Raw genomic sequence first — 21319 nt, forward strand, 5'->3', positions numbered from 1 at the left:
GACTCTGTAAAAGTGTGACTTTTATAAAGAGTTTTCAAGGATGTACATGCTTTTGTACATTTTCTAGGAGAGAGAAAGCAACACCCAGGCACCCAATGTGTATCTGCGGACATCTGGTGTGGCTCCAGGGTGTCCGGTGTGGATCCAGCGTGTCTGGCACAACCCCAGAGTGTCCGGCATGGACAGGGGGGTCCAGCACAGCCCCCACGGTGTCCAGCATAGATCCTGGGGACGTCAAGTGTGGGTCAGAGTATCTAGCACAGCCCAGGGTGGCAGCATGGATCCTGGGGGCTTGGTGTGGCCCAGGCTACAGCAGGTCCCTGATGTACAGGCTGCGCCGCACGGCGTTGGAGACGCCCTCCTTGAAGCGGAACCAGACGTCGCTCCTGCCCACCGCGGTGCCCATGCGCTGCTCGGCCGTGTCAGTCTCGGGGGCTGCGTGCTCTGCAGGGGCCACACAGTCGTTCCTCCACCCGACCCTGACCCCAGTCCCTCAACTGCCCCCACCTCCCCACACACCTGTGCTCGGGGCTGCTGCTCTCTTGACAACCACACGACCAAAGAAGTCCCTCTCAGGCTAAAGGAGATAAGCCGGTCAGGTTCACGGGGGCTGACCCACAGCGGACAGTCCCCTACCTGGGGGGAGGGCCCAGAGGCCACCTCCCAGGGAGAAGGGGTCTCGTGGCACCTCTGGGCAATGGCCCCCTACCCTCACCCCAGCGCGGACCCTCTCTGCAAGTGTTCCCTCCGCCCTCCACCACCCTCACAGCTGCCTGCTCCCTGCCAAGGTCAGGTCCAGGGCGGGAGGTGCCAGCATCCTGCCCAGATGAGAAACTGCAGCCAGGAGGAACCACCGTGAACATCAAGGGGCTGGGCCTCCAGGACTTAGAACCGTCACCCACCCAGGCCCATGGGGCCCCGCCCTCTGGCCACCTAGCCCGCCCCCCCATTAGGGTTAGGGTTACCACACCTGCTCCTCCAGGGCAGCTCTCTTCAGGATGCGCTCCAGCCGCTGCTCGTGGCTGCACGGGGCAGATGGCTGCGCCCCTTTCTCCCCCGTGCCCCCCAGGGGACCCCCGTCCACCTACAGGAAGTCACGTACAGTGAGAGCTGACTGGGCAGGACCATACCACGGATGGGGTCCACTCTGAGGGCCCTGCTCTGCCCAGAGCCTGGGGTGGCTCACCTGGGGGCCGACCCTAGCCCGGGCCAAGGCCTCCACCCGCCGCATCTTCTCCACTTCAATCTCACGGGCAATGAGCTGCTTGGCCTGGTAGGTGAGGGGCTTGCGGGTGGGCAGCTCGGGAAAGCGGCAGACATCCTCCACGTTCCTGCTCTCGGGGTGAGCAGGGCAGGGCAGGACACCAGGGCACTCAGTCAGCAGAGACGGGGCAGGAGCTACTCAGTAGCACCGACCCCAACTGCCAGAATGCAACAATGCAGGACGAGGTCCAGTCCTGTCCCTGCCACACCCAGCTCTGTGGCAGCAGTGGTGTTACCCACTCTGAGCCTCTGTTTCCCCAACTGTATGTGGGCCCGAAGAGGGCTGCAAGGGAGGAACTGACACAACGTGGCATGGCCTGGATTCAGGCCTGGGCCTGGGTGCTTGGGAACCAGCATCATTACTGCCTCAAGGATCTGCATCTGGACGCCACTGCTGCCGGTCCTCCATCCCCACGACCCTCTCAGGACAGAGAAACGGAGCCCTGCGGAGCTCAAGGGCCCTCTGGGAGTAGCTCCCGGGGGCACTGAGAGGCTCTGCAGTAAACCTCAGGTCCCAGGGCTGTGCCCACCTCACAGTCACATCTGGGCAAGGAACGAGCTAGAACTGACTCTTCCACCCTCCAATGGGGAAACAGACTCACACCTCCAAAGCCATGCATTTAGACTCGCGCCGAGCAATCACCATGGCACTTGGAGCCCAGCCCCCCAGCCTCCTGCCCCCAGGCACCCCCACCCCAGGTGCTGTACAGACTCACGGCTCCAGCCTGTAGACATACTGCCCGTCGGGCGTGCGCTCCTGGCAGTAGGTGAGGCTATAGGCGAGCATGGTGCCCACGAGGCTGGCCAGCTGCTGTTTCTCTCGGGCGCTGTACAGCTGTGTGCTCACCTGTGGGACGGTGGGCAGCAGGCAGGGGTGCTAAGCGTGGCCAGGGGCCTGCCCCCACCAGGAGCCACAGCCCTTCCAGGCAAGGCACTCACGGGACGCAGCTTGGGTGCGAGGATGTCCAGGAGCAGGCAGAGGGTGTCCAGGATGAGCGCCTGCGGTGCAGCCTGGCTGCGGGTGGCTGGCGTGATGCCCGACACCAGCGTCTGGATCAGGTTGTGGGTCCGGCTCATCCGATTCTGGGCCTGGGGTGGAGGGCGGATGAGGACCAAGTCACCCAGGGCCCCGGTGTTAGACCCTGGGTATGGGCAGGGCGTGGGGCGCACCTCCTGCTGGCTGCTGGGAAAGGTGATCCTCGGCACGTGGCTGGAGGCAAAGAGCAGGTGGAAGGCCGGGGGCAGGAAGGGCAGGTAGCGCAGCAGCTGGAAGCTCTGGCCGTGGTGGGCAGCCCGGCTCAGCAGGTCGTCGAAGGCCAGCCAGTCAAGGGCTACGCACACGGCTGCCAAGCTGGAGTCCCGCAGCCGCAGCCGCAAGAAGTTGTCGAATAGGCCCTGCGGGCAGGTGGACAGGCCAGTTCCCTGAGCCCCTCCAGCCTCACGCCCCCCCAGCCCACAGCGCAAGCACCACCCAGTGGGACCCTTCCCCTCCCACCTGCTGGCCAGGAAGGCCCACTCCGCCACCCCAACTCTGGTTTGACCAAGACCCTGAGACCTGTGAGAAAGAAGCCCCCAATCCCTCCCTAAAGGAAGTTCTGTTCACCAGAATCAAGGACACAGAGCCCCCACTCTTGTTCCATGTGGGAATCCCTCCCCTCCGGCCACCACGCTGCCCTCCACACAGTGGATTTCCAGATTTGCAAGGATCGCCAGCTGCTAATCCAAAGCTGCTTAGCCAGGGAGGCAACTTACACCAGGCTTCCCAGGGGATGGGGGGCATCCGCCACCTGCTCTCCACCCCACGTGCACCCACGTCCCTGTTCCCACAGCTCACATCCAGAATCCAGCCCCTCCCGGCTACTGTCGGGGCCCTTCAGGTAGTTCCCCAAGAGCAGCCAGAGTGACCCCATCATACAACCCCACGCTGGCCATCCCCCTCCTGCCAGGGTCAGTCCTTCCTCCCAGCCTGTCCCTGCTCCCACCCCTTCTCAGAAGCCTCCCGATGCCCCATGTCCACTCCCCACCCTCCCGCCCGCCTGTTTCTCCCTGGGCTCAGCACCATCTGAAGCGTGTCCCGCTCACTGTCTGGGGATGAGAAACACTGCCAGATGCTGGCCTCCTGCCCCTCAGCCCCCCGCAAAGGTTTGAGGTAGAGCATGGTTACCTGGACCACCTTTTCGTGCTCACCCGCAGAAGCGGCCACATGCAAGATGTGGTAGAACCGCTGAGAGGCCGCGGTCAGGGGCACCTTGGCAGCGAGGGGCCCTGAACCCATGTGCCCATCACCGAGCAGGAGTGTGTGGGTGGGCAGGGTCGGGTCCTGACCCACGCGGTGCCTGCAGAGAGGGCCCTGAGGCTGGAGTGGAGCCCCCGCCCCATCACCCTGGACCCAGCCCTGCCCACCCTATCCCTCCCGGCGGCACCAGCTTGTGTACGTTTACGATACCCTGAGGTCCCCGAGAAGGGACAGTGAGGGAGGCCAAGGCAGAGCCAAGCGGCCCCCAGGGCCGTGCAGCTTCACACCCCGTCAGCAAAGGCAGAGCTGGCTGGCATCCCAGGGCTAGGGTACTGCGGACGTCCAGACCGGGGCTGGCCTACCTACCTCCGGGCCTGGGGCAGCTGGAAGACCTCCTGCCACACGGAGAAGAGCCCCTTGCGCTGGTCCTTGAGGCCAATGCGTGTGGTCTGCACAGCCTGAACGCTCAGCTCCCGCTGGCCCCGCCCATGCAGGAACTGGACATGGGGTGGGGGGTGGGGCAGTGACGGTGGCTGACCCCCACCCGTGTAGACACGGCGGTGGTGCGGGGATAGGGGAGTGCTGGCTGCTGGCTGCCCCTGCCCCACCCCCGCCACGGGCACCTGCCCACCTGCAGGGCATTGATGCAGGCGCGGATGTCGTTGTCTGTCTTCTCGCAGAGGGCCGCCAGGGCGCCAGGGTCAGCCCGCATGCCCCGCCGCAGGGAGATCTGCAGGGAAGTGAGAGAGTGAGTGTCCCCCCGACCCCCACCCTAAAGCCACCTCCTCCCTAGAAACAGGGGTCAGCTCCTGTCCTATGGGGAGCAAAGGCCGAAAATCCCTGAGGAAGGACCCTGGTCGCTGCTTGGAACCACCCACCACCAGAGACCAAACTGTCCCAGCACCTCCACCCCATATTCTGGGACCAGGTGGGAGGCCGGGGGCCTGACGGCAGAGGGAGGGCAGCCCTCACGGACCTCCTGGAGCCGCTGCGTGAGCCTGGAGGGCAGCGTGGGCGGGAAGTGGAGCAGGAGCGCCTGCTGCTTCAGCTGCCGAAGGGAGGGCGCAAACCTGTGGGATGAGCGGTTTGCACAACGAGCCCACCTGGCCAGGGGCGCCAGGGTGCGTGCCACAGCCCAGCAGACGTGGGGCACGCCCACCCAGCAGAGACCCCGCCCCACCCCACTCACTGGTCATTGCAGATGCAGATGATGGGCCTCATCAGGATCCCCCCTTGCGCCCGGCGCCGCCGCCCCCCGCCCGTGGGCACAGCGGGTCCCCCTGGCTCTGTCTCCTGTGGGCCCTGGCGGTCCAAGACGCTCAGGAGAACATTGATGGCGGCCTGGGGGGACACGCAGACAGTGGTGAGTCCCAGCCCCCACTGCCCGCCCACCCGGGCGCAGCACACCCAGGAGGCCCACCGTGGGGGCCCCGTCGATCTCATCGATAACCAGGCAGTTGGGCCTCCCACCAGCACCCAACACCGACTCCATCTGCGTGGCTGCCTCGATGCGCGTTCGGAAGGCCTCAGGGCTGCGGTCATCACTGGAACCAAGAGGCCAGGGAGGGGCTGTCAGGGCAGCCATGGCCTCAGCCAGGGCAGCAGCCAGTGTCCCCAGCAGGACAATTTCCCAGGGCAGAGCCACCACGTGTACAACACGGATACTACACAAGGCCACCCCATGACACTGCGGCCAAATCCCAGTGAGCCCTGAGGATGGACAATTCCACAGCCCACCACCCCCAGGCTTTCAGAGTTGTATCCCAGGCTCGACCAGACACATCAGGACAAAAGGAGACCTGGCCCTCCCCCAACTCACCTCGCGTTCATCTCCACCACAGAGTATCCGGCATGCCGTGCAATCACGTGGGCCAGGGTGGTCTTGCCCAGCCCTGGGGGCCCACACAGCAGCGCCACCTGCAGCCGAGGCAGGAGAAAACGTGCTGTAACCCACACCACCCACCAGAGACTGAAAATCCTATCCCACGAAGCTCGGTGCTAAGAGATGTTCTCCTGCCCTGCCCCAGTCACCAAAGGAGAACAAGTCCCTGCCTGCTGGTCGTGCAGAGCGAGAATAAAGCCTTGCATGAAGCAAGTGACGTTTGGACCTGACAAAGACACAGCTGTTACTGACATGACTAACACCCAGAACCCACCCACAGTCCAGCGTAATCACTGTGGGGAGGTGCGGGGCCCTGCAAGGGGTGCTAGTCTTATCTAAGTCATTAGAAGAAAGGACTCAAATCCCAGCTCACATTGCTGACACTCCTCACCAAGACCCTGACATCATCCCACCTACAGCCTCGGGGGCAGTAAATGTGCCTCGTGGCCCCCAGAGGCTGCAAAGGTGCCAGCCACCCAGAGAACAGCCCACAGCCAGGTGGGCTCACCTTCTGCCGGGGCCGCCCGCTTGGATCCAGCTCAGCCTCCAGCATCTCCTCTAGCACCTGTCCGTGGCTCTTCCACTTGCTGGAGGCTGTGGCCTCCTTGCCACCACGGGCCGGTTCCACACTGGGTCTGGGCTTCCGGGTGGGCCGCTCTCGGCCAAACACCACCAAGTCCCACAGCTTCAGCCACTTGAGGAGGCAGCGGTTGGTGAACTGCAGGAAGAGAGGCCCGGCCTTGGGGGGCGGCCACCAGCACCAAGGACTCCTAGTGCCTGCCCCTCATGTCACTCTACTGTCATGAGCCCAAAGACACACACAGTGATGCTGAGGCTGAATGACAAGTGATGACCGGTGAAAGGCTCTGTACTGGCCTCAGTTTCCCCACCTACAATTCAACGAGGCTGGTCAAATCCCTCCTCCAAATCCTGACACCTCTGTGGGCTGGCAAAATGAAGACCTGCTAGGCCCTAAGTTCTTTTCTCTTGGCAACAAAGAAGCCAGTCACACTTCACTTAAGCAAAAACAGGACCTCACATCGTCACTGAGCAGCTCCGTATAGCGTTGGGGTGCGAACTCATCCACCCAGAGGCAGTGCTGGGAGGCATCTTGGCTGTCAGCCGGCTCCTCCTCAGAGGCCCCCGAGGGCTGGGGCCTCTCCTCCACCTCCTCTGACCTAAGACTGGAGAGCATTGTGCCCTGAGCCACTGGGCCTTAACCCCATGCAGGGATCACACCCCCCAGAATACATGCTGGTGGTCGGTCAGCAGTCCAAGGACCAGTGAGGACCTCAGAGGTGGAGGGGCCCACTGTGTCACCTGCACAGTGTGTCCGAGAGCCGCTGGGCCTCTTCCAGCAGTCGCTGCCGCCGCTGTGCAAACAATGGGGTTGGAATCAGGATGGCTCAGCCAGCCAGTCACCCCAGAGCTACCTCTCCCTTCCCAGCAAACCCCAGCGGACCCTACCTCGTTGTCGATCTTCTCCTTCAGGGAGGCAAAGGACACGCCCAGCAGGTCCAGCTGGCCACGGCCACGCCACCGGATGTCAAGAAGAGGGCTCTGCAGGGAAGGGAGAGCATCAGTCACTCTCCTCTAGGTTATGGGATTTCTACAGCCCCCCTCCCAACAGTGCTCAGGGACCTAGGTGGCATTCCCTAGTATCAATGGGCCACAAGGAGCCCCTTCTCACCAGGGACCCCAAGGGATCACTGGAATGGCAGCAGATCTAAGGTGGAGGAGAGGAGAAAAGGTGAAAAGAAGTAAGATGGAGAAGGAGAAGAAGAAAGGAGAGAAAGAGGAGAAAACTAAAGGAGAAAGATGGCTCTCCCGAGTGGAAGACTAGAGGCCAGATGGACCTCTAGAGGGGTTCCCAGGGTCAGGGTGGAGGATGTGATGTCCAGGCCCCCGATCGTGTCTGCACAGCACCCACCTGGACCCCAGTGCCCACTGGGTCAGCCCGAAGCACCAGAAAGGCCCGGTCGCCGCCGGTGGAGGTCACATTGATGTAGTCCTCCAAGACAGGGGGCCGCCTCAGGACAGGATTGCGGGCGGCTGGCGAGGCCTTAGTGAGACCCACATCAGCCTCGGTGTCCAAGGGCCTGGGAAGGGACCATGACCATCTTGGGGATTCTTGGGGAAGGGACTTGGATCCACTGCTGGCTACCCAGCCCTCCCACAGGCCCCCAATCCCCAGGCCTCAAGACCTTGTTGAAGAAACCGGATCCTTCCAAGATACTGTATACCTGTACCCCAAGCTACACACCCCTTGCCCCACAGTTCAGCAGGGACCTCAGGACTCGGTGGGGGGGTGATGTCCTGAGTCGGGGAGTCAGGAGGCAGCGGCTCTTCCATCTCATCGGACCTGAAGTTCAGTCTCCTGGCAGCCTCCAGCCTGGACCGTTTGACTTTGGGGGCTGGGGAGACACATGGAAGGAACAGAGGTCCTTCTCCAGCCTCGAACCCCATCCCTATGCTCTGGGCCCCCGGAAAACATACTAGGGGGCAGGGGTCTGTCCCCGTGGATGTCAGCGGCCAGCTGCCTCTTCCTGGCACCGCCCTTGCTGTTCCTTGGAGGTCCGCCTGGAGAGCAGTGAGTGGGAGCATCCCCTCCAGCAATGGTCTCCTCGAACGTCAGGCGGGGCCGGCCCACGGTGGGCCAGGGGTCCCTGGAAGGTGACACGGCGGTTGTCCCTGCGGAGAGAAAACTCACAGCAGTCGTGCAGAGCAGCTCGTCTGCACACACAGTCACAGCCCCCGAGGTCGGCGGCGCTGCAGGGCCCTGCTCTCCCTAAGGTTGTTGCTGCCTCCCGGCCTTCGCGCCTCCCCTCCGAGTAACCCTCCTGGAATCCCCGGGTGGGCCAGACCCCTGTCGAGCTACGGGGGACGAGGCCACGGCAGTGCCCACGCCTACCTTCCAGCTCGGCCAGCACCTCGAGCTCGGCCGCGAACTGGCTGTGGAAGTCGTCCTCAACGCCGTACAGCTGCCGCTCGTAGTCCTCCATGGCCGCCCGCCGCCGGCTGCGAACCTCCCGCGCCCCGCGCGCAGCTCCTGCCCAAAGCGACCCGACGCCGCCAATCAACGGCCGGCGTACCCGGGCGCTCGCCATTGGTCAGCGGGAGGGGCGGGGCGTGGGCGTGGCTGCGCGCGCAGGCCGGGCGGGGCCGAGTCCGTACTTTGGAGCTGGAGCGGCGGGACCCGGGAGCTCTCCATTGGTCAGCACGGCCGCCCGTCCGAGCCGTGGGCAGGACGTGGGCGGGACTGAGCGCCCAGGCCGGGCCGGGCGAGGCGCAGCTCTGTGGTCCAAGTGACGGCTCCGGGGCCGCTGGGCCACGAGGCAGGGAGACGCGAGGGCAGGAGCCAGGGCCGGGCAGCAGCATCGGGGGCCCAGACGGCGCAGCTCAGCTGCAGGTCGATCTCGGAGTGGGCAGGGGCGCGGGAAGTGTTCGCAGTGGAGTCCGCCGGGCACCTCTCCGCCTGTGCCCATCAGACGCGGGAGGCGAGGGTTCCTCGGAGGGGAGGCAGGGCAGGGGACGTCTACGTGGGAGAAGGAGAGCCCCATCCCCTGCCCTGCACCCCACCCCGGAAAAGGCCCCTATCGCGTGTCCGTGGCCCGTCTGGGAAGGGTTCCGTGGGAGCAGGCTGGAGGGCAAGACTGCTTCTCCCCAGGCCCAGGTCTGGCAGGACTGCCCCACAGCCAGAGCCTAGGGCAACACTAGCTCCCCTGATATTGGCCAGACCCCTGCTACTTGACACCCTGCTACTTGACTCAGAGGTGGGAGCAGGCACACAGTAGGTCTGCAAGCTTGCCTGACACAGCCTCGGTGGCTTCAGACCCAGGGCCCTGGGGAGCAGGGGTGTCCACGCCAGGTGGGCAGGACCCTGATGTGGGCTGGGCACCCCATGACCCCGCTCCATGTACTTGCCCTGCATTGCAGCCACCATGGAGCCAGGCAGCGTGGAGAACCTGTGTGTTGTGTACCGGAGCCGTGACTTCCTGGTGGTGAACAAGCACTGGGATGTGCGCATCGACAGCAAGGCCTGGTGGGAGACGCTGACCCTCCAGAAGCAGCTGCGGCACCGCTTCCCGGAGCTGGCCGACCCTGACACCTGCTACGGGTTCAGGTACCCACAGCAGCCTCCGTCGGTGGGAAGCGGCCCACAGCCCAGCCACCACTGATCCTCTGCCCCACGCCAGGTTCTGCCACCAACTGGACTTCTCCACCAGTGGGGCACTCTGTGTGGCCCTGAACAAGGCAGCCGCAGGCAGTGCCTACAGGTGCTTCAAGGACCGGAGAGTCACCAAGGCTTATCTGGCTCTGGTAAGGCCCGGCTGGTCCTTGGAGCAGGAGACTCAAACTCTCAATCCACTTTGGTAGCCTCTGGCTGTCAGGTGGGTTTCCCAGCAGTGGTGGGTGACCCCGTGAGCAGTGTGTGACCCCCTTCCTGGCAGGTGCGGGGGCACGTCCAGGAGAGCCGAATGACCATCAGCTATGCTATTGGCAAGAACAGCACAGAAGGCCGGACCCACACCATGTGCATTGAGGGCACACAGGGTACGGAGGGCAGGGGGTGGGGGCCAGGGGCACAGTCGTCCAGTGGGGACCCTGGGTAGGCTGGGGCAACCCGGGCAGGCGACCTGGGATTGGGGTGAACTCAGCCATGGAGCTGGCCCAGCCAACTCTCTGGGCTTTCCTTGCTCCCTTCAGGCTGTGAGAACCCAAAACCAAGCCTCACTGAGCTGGTGGTCCTGGAACACGGACTGTATGCAGGTGATCCTGTCTCCAAAGTGCTGTTGCAGCCTCTCACGGGTGTGTCCAGGGCGCGTGCCCAGGTCTCCTTGCTGTCTGCTGATGGTGTCCTGCCTCGGGCATCTCCTGGCACAGGGCACCGAAGTGTCCCCACCACGCAGGAAAGGAACCTGCCTGGGGTCTCCCAGCATTGCTGGCCAGGCTGACTCCTCCCCCACACTCAGCCTCACAGCCTGCAGCCTCTTGCCGCGTACGAGGTCGCTCAGGCCTGGGTTCTCTAGTTGATCAAGCATCGCCCTGGCCTCACCAGGGGCAGCCCCAGAAGTCGCTTCTGTTCTGAGTTCTGACGTCTTTGTGGCATGAAACAGGGAGGTCTGCTGCCCCCAGGGGTTGTGTGAGGCTTCAAGGACGGTGCTGGGCATGACGTGAATGGGTAGGGGGTGGGCATGGGGTGGCGCCCCCGCCTGACTGGCCCACTCTGTTCCCCAAAGGACGGACACACCAGCTGCGCGTGCACTGCAGCGCCCTGGGCCACCCCATCGTGGGGGACCAGACCTATGGACAGGCCTCGAGCCAGGAGGACCAGCCCTTCCGCATGATGCTCCACGCCTTCTACCTGCGCATCCCCACGTGCACCGAGTGCGTGGAGGCCTGCACGCCCGACCCCTTCGTGCCCACCCTCGATGCCTGCTGGAGCCCCCACACCCTGGTGCAGCCACTGGACGAGCTCGTCCAGGTCCTGCGGGCTGCCCCAGACCCTGACCCCACAGAAGGGGGCCCCGGGCCCTGCAGCCCCTCCACGCCCCTGCCCGGGCCGGGCCGGCCCCCACCGCCCCCTGCCAAGCTCCCTGAGACAGAAGCACAGCGGGCCTCCTGCCTGAAGTGGCTGTCGGAGTGGACGCTGGAGCCGGACAACTGAGAGCATCGTGCTGGGGTGGGGATGGCAGGCTGGGACGCCAAGGGTTGGGGGCTGTGGGTCAGAGTCCTGGACCCATCCCTGCAATGGCCAGGCCTGGAGCAGGGCCGGCAGGGCCAGCAGGGGGAGCCAGGCAGCTGCGATTCCAGAGGATTAAGCTCTTGGGCTGTGGGACCAACATGGGCCTCCCTCCCAACACCCCAACCCCCACAAACTGCCCCAGAGCACCTCCCTGGTTCTAGAGCCTCAACCCCAGGAGCTTATTTGTAGACTTCATCGGGGTCACCCTGGAAGAGGCAGAGCCAGAACCTTGGCCCCCCTTGAGGTGGGCTCCTCCTGGGCCCCCAGCCAACACCCCAGAGCACCCTGTTCCACGCTGCTTTGCTTGGACCCTCTGTGTCCAACACCCCAGCCTGGCTGGGTTCTCCATCTGCAGACCTCAACCCTCCTTGCTAGACCCGTCCGACCTTGTGCCTTTGCTTCTGCTAGACTCTGCCCCCTCCACCCGCATCCTGAGCGTCTCACGTGGAGGTAGGTGTGGGCCACACTCCTCAGCCCCCACCTCACGTGCCATCCCTCCAGGCCTTCTCAGTGCTGCTCCATGGGGTCTTCCGGGCCCCTAATTGTGGCTGCTGCCTCCATCACCTGCCTGGCAATTTCCAGGCAGGACCTCAGCCTGGGAGCAAGGGCAGCCCGCCAGCCCCTGCCTCCTCCATCCCCACAACACGGCCACGCCTCCCCAGCCATAGCTGAGCTCTGAGAACTGGGAATAAACGCTCAATGACTGACCTTGCAAGTGACCATGAATGTGCCTGATGTGGGGATTTCAGGGGGGCTCACACCCCCGCCCCATCCCTTCACTGGACAGACCTTTGCCCTAGACCCCAACAGGAGCCAGGACGGACCTTATAATCCTAGCTGCTGACCTGCCCGCCCCCATTCACTGAACAACCTGCAGTCCTGGTGTGGGGGCTGGGCTCTGAGTAGGGGACAGAGCTGGGTCAGCTGCATCCCTGGAGGACCCCAAGACCCCCAGCCAAAAACATCAGAGCATCCACCTGGTCCCACCAGGGTTCTCCGTAGAGCCGCGGCCCTCACAGTGCAAACCTTGGGGCCCTCCAACACCTCAGAATGCCACGGGAGGGCTGGCGCCTAGGCTTCCAGCCAGTTTGAGGTCACACACCATGTCCCTGTGCCCAACTAGGCCAGGCCCCTCCTCTCGGCCGGCCAAGGCAGACAGGCCCTATTGTGGGGCTCCTGGGCTCGCCCCACCTGTAACCGCAGCAAGCTCTCAGCCCGGGTGGAGCCAGAGGCAGCCCCCACCCCCACCCCGCATGGGGCCTCTGCAGAGACCCAGGTCCCAGCCTCTGCTCCCCCGTCTCCTCATCTGTAACAGGATCGGAGGGACCCACGGGGCAGCAGCCTGGACAGATGGATGGCTACTGTGATGTGCCCAGCATGACCCTTTCTCGTCAGACGGGGGTGGGGTGGGAGAGCATCACCTTCCTGGCACTCCCAGCACCTCACCTCCTTGCTGAGGACTGCCCCACCTCTCCCCCCACCACCCTCCACTCCACCTCCTTCCCACTACCTTCACCCTCTGCCCTCCTCTCCCCGCCACCATCTACCTCCCCACACCCTAATGCCCTCCTCTGCCATCAACTCTTACCTGTTTCACCCCCTTCTCAGCATTTCACCACTGTCTCCTCCTTAGGTCCCTGCCGAGCATCAGCCCCTCACCCCCAGTGTGGCCCGGCTCACAGACCCTGCTCAGTGTGTATAGAGAATGAAGGAATGGTCCCCAAAGGACTCAGGGCCGTGAGCCCACCTTGTGCAGGCTTCCCGCCTCTCCCCACGCCCCCTCGTCATGGCCCCACCCCCTACGCCTCTGGGGGGTGCTCAGCCACCATCATGCCTGCTGTTGCCACACGGGGTCACTGCTGACCCCGGCCCCTCATAGCCCTGTCCTCTTGAGACTGCGGTGACCTTTGGAAGTTCCATTTCCCATGGACACACCCAGTTGCTGCCCAACTGCTGGCACCTGCCAGAGGGTCTGGACCTACAGGGGCTGTGGCCAAGCCAGGACCACCCTGACAGCCCTTCCTTCCAGGGGCCCCCAGGGGCCCCTCCCCACCCAGCTCAGGCAGGGCTACCTGACAACACCCCAAAGGGTGGCCAGGTCTTCCTCCCTGTGCCCCAGCAACTGGCCACATGTTGGGGTCCTCCCTGGGGCACAGGTCCTGAACTCGGGGGGGCGTTTCTCATGCCAGGACAGAGAGAATCGTTTTTCTTCAGCTGGCTGGCATCACCACTGTCCCCCTGCTCAGGTCCCAGGAAGCAGCTGGTGAGGCCAGGGGGCCAAGGGTCACCCCCATCCCCACGCTTCTGTAGCCAGGAGTCTTGGCTGGGCCAGGACCCAGCCTCCAGTGCCCCCACCCCCGACCCCAGCCACAGGGACGGGAGCACACAGCCGCCGCCACCATGTGGCCCTGGGGCTCCAGCCCCTGCTTACTGCCAAATGGCCTGAGGAGGTCAGCCAGGTCGGGGCCTTGGGACCACCCTGACTGAGGGTCTGCAGGGTAGGACCAGTTGGCTGAGGAGGGGCCTGGGGGAGAGCGGAGGGCAGGCGTGGCCCGCCGCAGAGCACTGACCTGGGCATGACAGCCTGGCTCAGGGCCCATGGGCTGAGCCTGCAGAGCAAGCGACAAGACAGACAGGAAGACGGGTAGACTGGACAGACAGGCAGCCACGGAGAGAGGGAAGGCAGGATGGAAGGGCAACAGGGGCCCATGGGTAGGAGCTGCCCCGGGGATGTTCCACGTATATTTCCCCTCTCCCCACAGCCTGGCTCCTCCCCCTGTCAGCCCTGTCAGCCCCTCTGAGAACCCCCAGGACCACAGATCCCGACCTTGCTCCCCACAGGTATGCTGCCTCTCCCGCTGGCCCCAGGACATGGGGTCCACCCAGTCCATCTGCCCCCCACAGCCTACTGTGGGGCAGCCCATGAGTGGTCACGCTCCAGGGGGCACAATGTTGGCAGGTCAGGAGCACACCCAAGTGCCCAACCCTGCCCCTGCTCACTCTGTGTGGACAGGGACAAGCCGTCAGCCAGCCTGGGCCTCAGTCTCCTCGTGTGTACAGCGAGCACCCTGCTGGGCTGCTGGTGGGGGCCGGATTCCACGAGCAGTACGGGACAGAGCTGGGGACGGGTGTGACTCTCTGCAGCCCAGCACTTGCTCTGTTGCTGTGGTCATTTGTCCACCCGGGGCCTGGGGCTTCCCTAGAGGCCAAACCCAAATGGGGCAGCCAGCATCTGGCCTCCTGCACTCACTGGCCTATGGGGAGTATCCTTCAGCCAGGCCTGGACCCTGGGGTGGGTGGAGACCCCACCACCAAGTGACATCCCACCCCCACAGACCCCTCAGCATCCAGAGCTCCAGCAAGCCCTCAGCCAAAACCAAGTGCTCCAGAGCTGACCAGCCAGCCTCAGGGGGTCAGTGCTAGAGCCCAGGGTGAGCCTGCCCACCTCCAGTGGGACCCGCCCCCTGGAGCCCACCCCCCTCCAGACCCTGGGGGTCACCGGCCTCACTGCCACACACCCTGCCAGATGGAGCTGAGCTGGCCCTCCTGGTGGCCAAAGGGCCCTTGGAAGCCCATCCTGGGCCAGCTGGACGGGGAGTCACTGGACAGTTTTCAGGGGAGGGGGCTGTCACCACAAGCTCTGGGTGCCCTCCAGCTCTAGATGCTGCAGCTGGACTCCCATGGGGCCTAGCCAGGGGCCGGGGAGCGATCCTCAGCTGGTCCCTCCAGCTGTAGGTCCCCCAGGGTCAGCACCTCTGCTTGTCTGCGGGGCTGGCTCGATGGGCACGTGTGGCCCTTGATGCAGGTGGTAGTTGTTCAGTGGCTGAACCCATGTCATGGGGGCTCAAGGCTCCAGAGCCCTCTTGGCCCTGCCAAGCAGGGGCAGATGTGGTGAAAGTTGGGGCCAAGGGCCAGCCTGGGGCCCCCAGCCTGCCCCACCTCAGCTGGGGAAGAAGTGTCTGTGGGCACCTTCATTCCCAACCCTCCCTCAGCCATACCTCCTGCTCTGCCTTGGAGACTTGCCCTGTGGAGCTGTCCCCGTCCTGGGCCCCAGGGTGCTGGGCACCAGGGCCACATGTGTGGCAGGCACAGCTCTCCCACTGAGGCTGCCTGCACACCCTCCCCGCCCCACAGTGCACACACGTGTGGACACGCATGGCCGGCTCTGTTCCAGTATCCACAGTACAGAAACACGCCACACGTCACGCAACCCAGGCCCCACAGTGGGGCCACGTGTGCCTAAGATCCCTGCAGGGGACACATGAACCACATGCACCATGTGTGCACACAGATGTGTGTGCTCCTGGGTGCACACGGATGTGCATGTGTGCTCACACACGGATGCCAGCACACGTGTCAAGTGCAGGTGTGCACGTGTACAAACGCAGGTGCGACCCTCAGGGCAAGGTCACGGCTGAGCCAGGCCCCCCAGGGGAGGGGTGTGTGCTCGGCAGCCGCCAACTGTGAGCTAAGCCTCCCGCTCCTGTGAGGCTGGGGAGCAGGTGCCTGCTGCTCTTGGGGCCCCCAGGGGCTGACAAGGCTGCGTCACCTGGTATAGCCCCAGCCCCTCCCCTACACGTCTGCCTAGCAGGCGTCACTGCAGGAGTGGGTGGCTGGCAGGGCAGAGTGCTGAGCGAGCCATGGAGGTGAGCGGAGACCGTGGTGCCCCAACCCTGCACCACCCCTGCACCCCGAAGCTCAGTTACAGGGGCTGACACAGAGCAGGGTGGGACCACTGGTGTCTGGAGCTCCTGGTGCCACGTCTACAATATCCCCGCTTCTGATATCTGCCGCCTGGACCTGGAACAGCCTCCTTCTAGGACAGACAGAGTTCTTGGTGCTCAGGTGAGGGGCGGGGGTGGGACGGGAGCCACGACCAACTGGACGCACAGGGCCCCAGCTGTGAGTCTGGCCTCTGTGAGGCCCTGGGCAGGTAGCTGAGCCCCTCTGAGCCTCCGTCTTGGCCCCCACTTGGGGCGGTTACCTCCCCATCTTCCTCGTGGGCCATGAAGAGTCCGGAGGCCCACAGGTGCCCCAAGCCAGCAGCCCGTGCAAGGCCGTGGTCCAGGAGCCAGCAGTGTGGACCAGGCTCCCTGGCGCAACCCCCTCCCCAGGCCTCAGTTTTGGTCTCCACCATGGCCAGGGCTGCCGGCAGGCTGCAGCATGGGTTGTGCCTGGGGCCAGGTCTGGGCATCCAAGGCCCTGAGAAGGGAAGGGGGCTGCCTGGGCCGCCTGGTGTGGGGGGTGAAGCTGGGGCTGCACCAGGGCAGGTTGGGGGCCAGCAGGCCTCTCACCCCAGCTGCTGCAGGGACTCACTGGGACTGCCGCCCACCCCCACCCTCGAGCTGTTGAGAGAGCTGTCCACTGGAGACACAGCAGCCCAGCTGCAGATCCCCTGAGCCCTGACCTGCGATAAGAAAGCCTGGATTTGGCCTGGCACCCCCTCTGCTGCTCCCTTTTGTTCCAGAGACACATTGCTTGTGGGTTGTGCCCTCCTGAAAGACGAAGAGACACAGCTACAGCCCAAGGTTCGGGGTCACCTGCCCTGCATGGCACCTGTCCTGTGTGACCCTAGGTGGTGACCTCCCCTCTGTACCCTGCCCTGGCCTCACCACCTCCTGTCTCCTCTCCAGCTTGACCCGGACCCTCTGCCTGTGACCCCGGTGCCTTCCTGCCAGGATGACCAGTGGGCACCACACAGCCATGGGCCCCAGAGCAGGTGAGATGACTCTCCCTCCCCCTCTTGGGGGGCAGCTCCCATGGCCGGCTCCTCGGGGTGGCAGGATCACCCTCTTTCCTCCTGAGCCTCTACTGGGGGTCCGGGAAGGGAAGGGGGCGGCACAGATGGGGCACTGGGGGTGGGGGTCCTGTTGGGTACAAGGCAGGGACAAGGGGGGCCATGGCTAGAAGGGACTGAGCAACCGAGGAGCAGGAGAAGGTGGTAGCTGACCCCTGTCCCTCTGCTCAGGGGTTTCAGGGCTCAGACTGTGAAGACAGAGCCACAGGGGGTGGAGGGAGAAGGTGCATACATGTGGACACTGGTAGGCATGCATACAGGCCATCACATAGGTGTGCACATGCTTCCAGACACACAGTCACATGCCACCAGCTACACATCATCACATGAGTGTATACACTGCCACACCAGCAGGCACACAGGTCTACTGCGTAGTCATGCATGCCATCCCACACATATACACCCCACCACACTTGTGTATACACCACCACTGTACATACCATTAGGGGCACAGGCATACAGCATCAGACAGTTGTGTATACAGGTAGACACACTGCCACACATGTTCACCTGGTCACACAGCATGCTCAGATCCAGGCTGGCACACAGGTGACCAGCACCGTGGAGCTCCCAAGGACTCCATATTGGGGCTATCACAGGCCCACCCAGGACACAGGGAGCCCTGGGGAGACCCACACTGGACGCTCCCACACAGATGCTTATGGCCTGTTCTGTTCCAGGTGCCCTGGTGAGCCCGGGCCTCGCCTTCCTGGTGTCACTCACTGCCCACTGCTCTCATCCCCAGGCTGAGGGCGCCACCCAGGGAGGGCTGGATGTCAGCAGGGCCAACCTGTGGGCCAGGTGAGTGCAGGTTTTGAGTCACAATCAAGTTTCCCCAGCAGATTCCTTGGCAGGCCTGGGTAGGGGTAAGAAGGAGGGACCATCTCCAGGGTCTGCATTTGACGGCCCAGGCATGGCTGGGGCAGGACTGACTCCCGGCTCCTATATGGGGGGCCTGGCCCTGCCTGCCTGCCCAGGTCACTCGCTGGAGATGGCTCAGGGCAGCTGGTGTCCTTCATCAGAGTCACACCCACATGACTGGGACAGGACCCCAGGCCATCGCGGCTGGCCATCGTGGGACCCGGGTCCCCCACCTCGGCCCGGCAGACAATCACTTTTTTTGTTTCTGGGGGGGCCGCGTCATGCAGCATGTGGGATCTTAGTTCCCCCACCAGGGATCAAACCCACACCCCTTGCATTGGAAGCACGGAGTCTTAACCACTGGACTGCCAGGGAACTCCCAACAATCACTTCTTGTCCTGAGGCCTCTCAGCTTTCTTCTTTCCGCCCCAAGCTTTGCTGCCCTCTTGGGTCCCAAACTGAGACTCTGTCCTGGTGGGGGTTGGAGGCCACTGATCTGCCATCAATCACTTGATCAGTCAGTTGACTGCTCAGGCAGGGCTGGAGGCCAAACTGGACCAGCTGGGCCCAGGCTAAGGTCTCATGAGACCTGACCCTCTCCTGTGCATGGATCTTACTAGATTCACATCACGAGGAAAGCCTGGCTGCAGTCAACCAACAGGTGCCCTTCAAAACCTCAGCCATCGCTGGGACCTCAGAGCCCCAAGCTCTGGAACTGGGCCTCAACCAGACCCTGAGTCTGGACAGGGGCCACTTTTAAGCCCTGCTCATAGCTCAGAGCCCAGCACCAACAGGGCGCCCTCAGGGGAAATGTGTGGTATGCATATGCTGGCAGCCAGAGCCTTGCTGTCCACACCTCCTGTGTCTCTCACCCCCACCCTGTGTTGAGGAGTCTGACCTCCACCCCAAATGCTGCAGTCTGGGGCCCCTACTCCCTCTGCCCCTCACTGTCTGTCTCCTTTCAGCCCAGTGCCAACACCTCCCTCCTGCAAGGCTTCTGGTGCTAGCCGGCCAGTCAGCTGGCCTGGGACCAGCTTGCCGCTCTGATCAGGAGGATGGAGACGCAGCATGTCCTCCTCGGAGCCTGGCAGGTCAGCGGCGGCCCCTGCCGAGACTGCCTGGGTGTCGAGGGCAAGGGCAGACTCCCTGGAGTCCCGGGGAGGGGCAGGAAGGGAGGCATCCCCAGCAGAGGACCCAGGCAGCAAGGGCCAGGAATGTGGTGCCAGGACACGGAGTAGCTCTCCTAAGCACAGGGCCCTGTGCTGGAGAGCTGCACTGATTGTCTCTAAGCCGACACAAGATGCACCTCTCAGGTCACCCGACGGACAGGAAGTTAGCCTTTGAGGTGGGCTTCTCCCTCCCCTGGGTGATGTTCCAGTGTGGCCCACTCTGGACTGTTTCCAGGACTTCTCACCAATCACCCACAGACTCCTGCCTCTTGTTCTTGGTTTGGTGAGGGCTTGCCTACCTGGCCTCCATCTGGCACCTGTGGCAGGTCCTCCAGGCTCCCCGAGGGTGAGGGGTCTTCCAGCCTGCTGGCCTCTCCTCCACCTGGGCTGTAAGAGGGGCCAGCTGAGCCCACCTGGACCCACAGCTGACCCAAGCGTCACCAGTCCCTGAGTTTAATAAAAGGAAGGAAGGAAGGAAAGCTATTATTTTGTCTTATTATAAAATTAATATAAAATTAGTAATAGATCTGAAACAACCCCAAAGTAGGCCAAGTAAGTGGGACAAGACGTCCAGGCAGGGGTGCATTGGATAAGCAGACCCTCAGTGAGCCAGTGTGGTGCAGTGGGTGCTGGGGTGGGCAAGGGCCTGATGCCAGAGGGGAGGGGGCTCTCAGGCTGGGTTTGACCCATTCTGAGGCCGGTTCTCATGTGAAGGTTGAGGCAGGAAGAGGAAAACATGAAGTCCAGGGACAGAGAGCCAGCAGGCAGAAGGAGGGGACGGGTGGGCGTGGGGACGGGGGCTGAGAGGTAGGTGGGGGACCCTAAGGTGGGCAGAGGGAGAGGGGCTGGGCAAGCCCTCGGCCAGGCAAGGAAGTGACACGCTGCCTGCCCTGCCCAGCTCAGCTGTCTGGCCAACCTGGCCACCTGGCAAGGCCTCCAGGGCGACTTCGAGCTCCACCCCACCAACCTGCTGCTCTTCTACGAGTGCCCCTCCCCGCCCAATGCCCAGCAGCGTGGGCTGAGCATGCTCCCCAGGGACACCTCAGTCACTCGGAGGCCCCCCAGTTGGCCTCCCTCCTGACAGCCCCCCAACCTTCCCACAGCCTGACACAGGTGAGGGAAGCCGACTGCCAGGCCTTCGTCCACCGCGCCACCCAGGGCAACACAGGGCTGCTGGCCAACCTGCCTGACCAGAGGGCCACCCTGCGGCACAGAGCCCTGGCCTGCCTGGTAGGCACCGTGGGCCGGCCGGGCCAGGACAGAACAGGTGACAGGCAGTGGGACCAGGCTCATGATGACCTGCTGTCCTGCAGGGAGATGACCTGCTGTCCTGCAGGGAGGGCCCCACCCCACCCGAGCCTCAGCACCTCCGACCTGCTGCTCCTCAGGGTCCTGGTGTGTGACATGGATGCATCCAGCATCATGGCTGCAGACCCCCATGTGCTTCAGAACCTGCAGCGCTGTCCCCAGCTGATGGCTGCCCAGCAGGCCGCCCTCAGCAGGCTGCTGGCCAGCAGCAGGACCAGGCTCGGGTGAGTGGGGGCCCATGCCTTCTACCCAGGCTTCCCCTCCTCCACCTGATAGAGGAGGCAGCCTGGGGATCAATGTCCACAGCCCCACTGACCTCTAACCTCTGACCCAGCTCCCACCCCACTCTGACCCTGCAGCCTATGGGGTATGGGTTTGGGGTGCCCAGAGGCCTAGGGTGGGAGAGTCTCTGCTGGGCAGGCCCTGGGAATGGCACTCAGGGAGGGTAGGTGGTCTGAGGGGTCTGGATGCTGCTCAGGGCCCGACACAGAGCCCCCTTCGCACACCAGGCCCCCTGGCTCCTGGAACCTGGAGGGGCTGCAGGCTCTGGCACCCCTAGCCACCTACATCAGCCCCAGCCTGTGGATGCAGGTGCAGGAGGTAGGGCAGCGCCCCAGGGCAGGTGGGGATCCAGCCAACCTTCCACCAGCCTGCCCAGGCCTGATGGTCGGCCGGCAGCCACTCTGATGCCCAAGCGCTGTCCTCAGTCGCTCCCCGCCACAGAGTTTCTGTCTGTGGGGAGGAAGGAGGGAACAGGTAGCCCTGGTGGCCCTCCCCAGGGTGTGGACTCTCCAGGCCTGCCCGCCAGGCCGTGGGCCTGGACTTCTTTGGCAGCATAGTGGCCATAGTGGCAGCATAATGGCCACGGGCAGGGCAGCTCAGCCAGCGTAAGACAACAAGAGAAGCCACCGCAATGAGAAGCCCGCACACTGCAATGAAGAGTAGCCCCCGCTCGCCACAACTAGAGAAAGCCCGCAGGCAGCAATGAAAACCCAATGCAGCCATAAATAAATAAAATTATTAAATAAATAAATAAAGTGTGCGATTCAATGGTTTT

The 21319-nt window shown here is 63.7% G+C and overlaps 3 protein-coding genes across 6 annotated transcripts; 2 read left to right on the top strand and 1 right to left on the bottom strand.

Moving 5' to 3' along the window:
* Window positions 1–13: 13 nt before the first annotated feature.
* CHTF18 (chromosome transmission fidelity factor 18) lies at window positions 14–8691 on the bottom strand. Of its 3 annotated transcripts, none has more exons than XM_081255688.1 (22): window positions 8556–8691; window positions 8293–8430; window positions 7878–8072; window positions 7645–7795; window positions 7312–7480; window positions 6849–6941; window positions 6702–6754; window positions 6421–6565; window positions 5890–6099; window positions 5319–5416; window positions 4920–5043; window positions 4689–4840; window positions 4476–4569; window positions 4131–4229; window positions 3866–3996; window positions 3428–3599; window positions 2203–2658; window positions 1980–2110; window positions 1187–1331; window positions 971–1084; window positions 520–577; window positions 14–444 (listed from the first exon to the last, which is right to left on the bottom strand). In XM_081255688.1, exons 1-22 carry the CDS (start codon window positions 8590–8592, stop codon window positions 308–310), a joined length of 3102 nt encoding a protein of 1033 aa, XP_081111814.1. In that variant the 5' UTR covers window positions 8593–8691; the 3' UTR covers window positions 14–307. The 3 variants fall into 3 exon arrangements, with proteins under 3 accessions (XP_081111814.1, XP_081111815.1, XP_081111813.1); XM_081255689.1 differs by lacking the exon at window positions 8556–8691 and having other exon boundaries at window positions 2203–2352; window positions 2434–2658; window positions 8293–8497; XM_081255687.1 differs by lacking the exon at window positions 8556–8691 and having other exon boundaries at window positions 8293–8501.
* A 15-nt stretch (window positions 8692–8706) lies between these two features.
* RPUSD1 (RNA pseudouridine synthase domain containing 1) lies at window positions 8707–12882 on the top strand. 2 transcript variants are annotated; one of them, XM_081255691.1, is made up of 6 exons: window positions 8707–8790; window positions 9318–9504; window positions 9578–9701; window positions 9833–9935; window positions 10089–10190; window positions 10622–12882. In XM_081255691.1, the coding sequence occupies exons 2-6, from the start codon at window positions 9323–9325 to the stop codon at window positions 11047–11049; spliced, it is 939 nt and encodes a 312-aa protein (XP_081111817.1). In that variant the 5' UTR covers window positions 8707–8790; window positions 9318–9322; the 3' UTR covers window positions 11050–12882. The 2 variants fall into 2 exon arrangements, with proteins under 2 accessions (XP_081111817.1, XP_081111816.1); XM_081255690.1 differs by lacking the exon at window positions 8707–8790 and having other exon boundaries at window positions 8953–9504.
* A 1749-nt stretch (window positions 12883–14631) lies between these two features.
* LOC308628358 (mesothelin-like protein) lies at window positions 14632–21121 on the top strand (the record flags this gene model as incomplete). Its single annotated transcript, XM_081255181.1, is given in 10 exon segments — window positions 14632–16846; window positions 17605–17725; window positions 18756–18789; window positions 18793–18876; window positions 19853–19938; window positions 20058–20184; window positions 20291–20305; window positions 20308–20486; window positions 20772–20862; window positions 21071–21121. Coding segments are annotated over 10 exon segments (828 nt in total). The 5' UTR covers window positions 14632–16806.
* Between the last annotated feature and the right edge of the window lie 198 nt (window positions 21122–21319).

This window comes from Mesoplodon bidens, assembly GCF_964165515.1.
Source record: "Mesoplodon bidens genome assembly, chromosome: 15".
Classification (NCBI taxonomy): Eukaryota; Metazoa; Chordata; class Mammalia; order Artiodactyla; family Ziphiidae; genus Mesoplodon; species Mesoplodon bidens.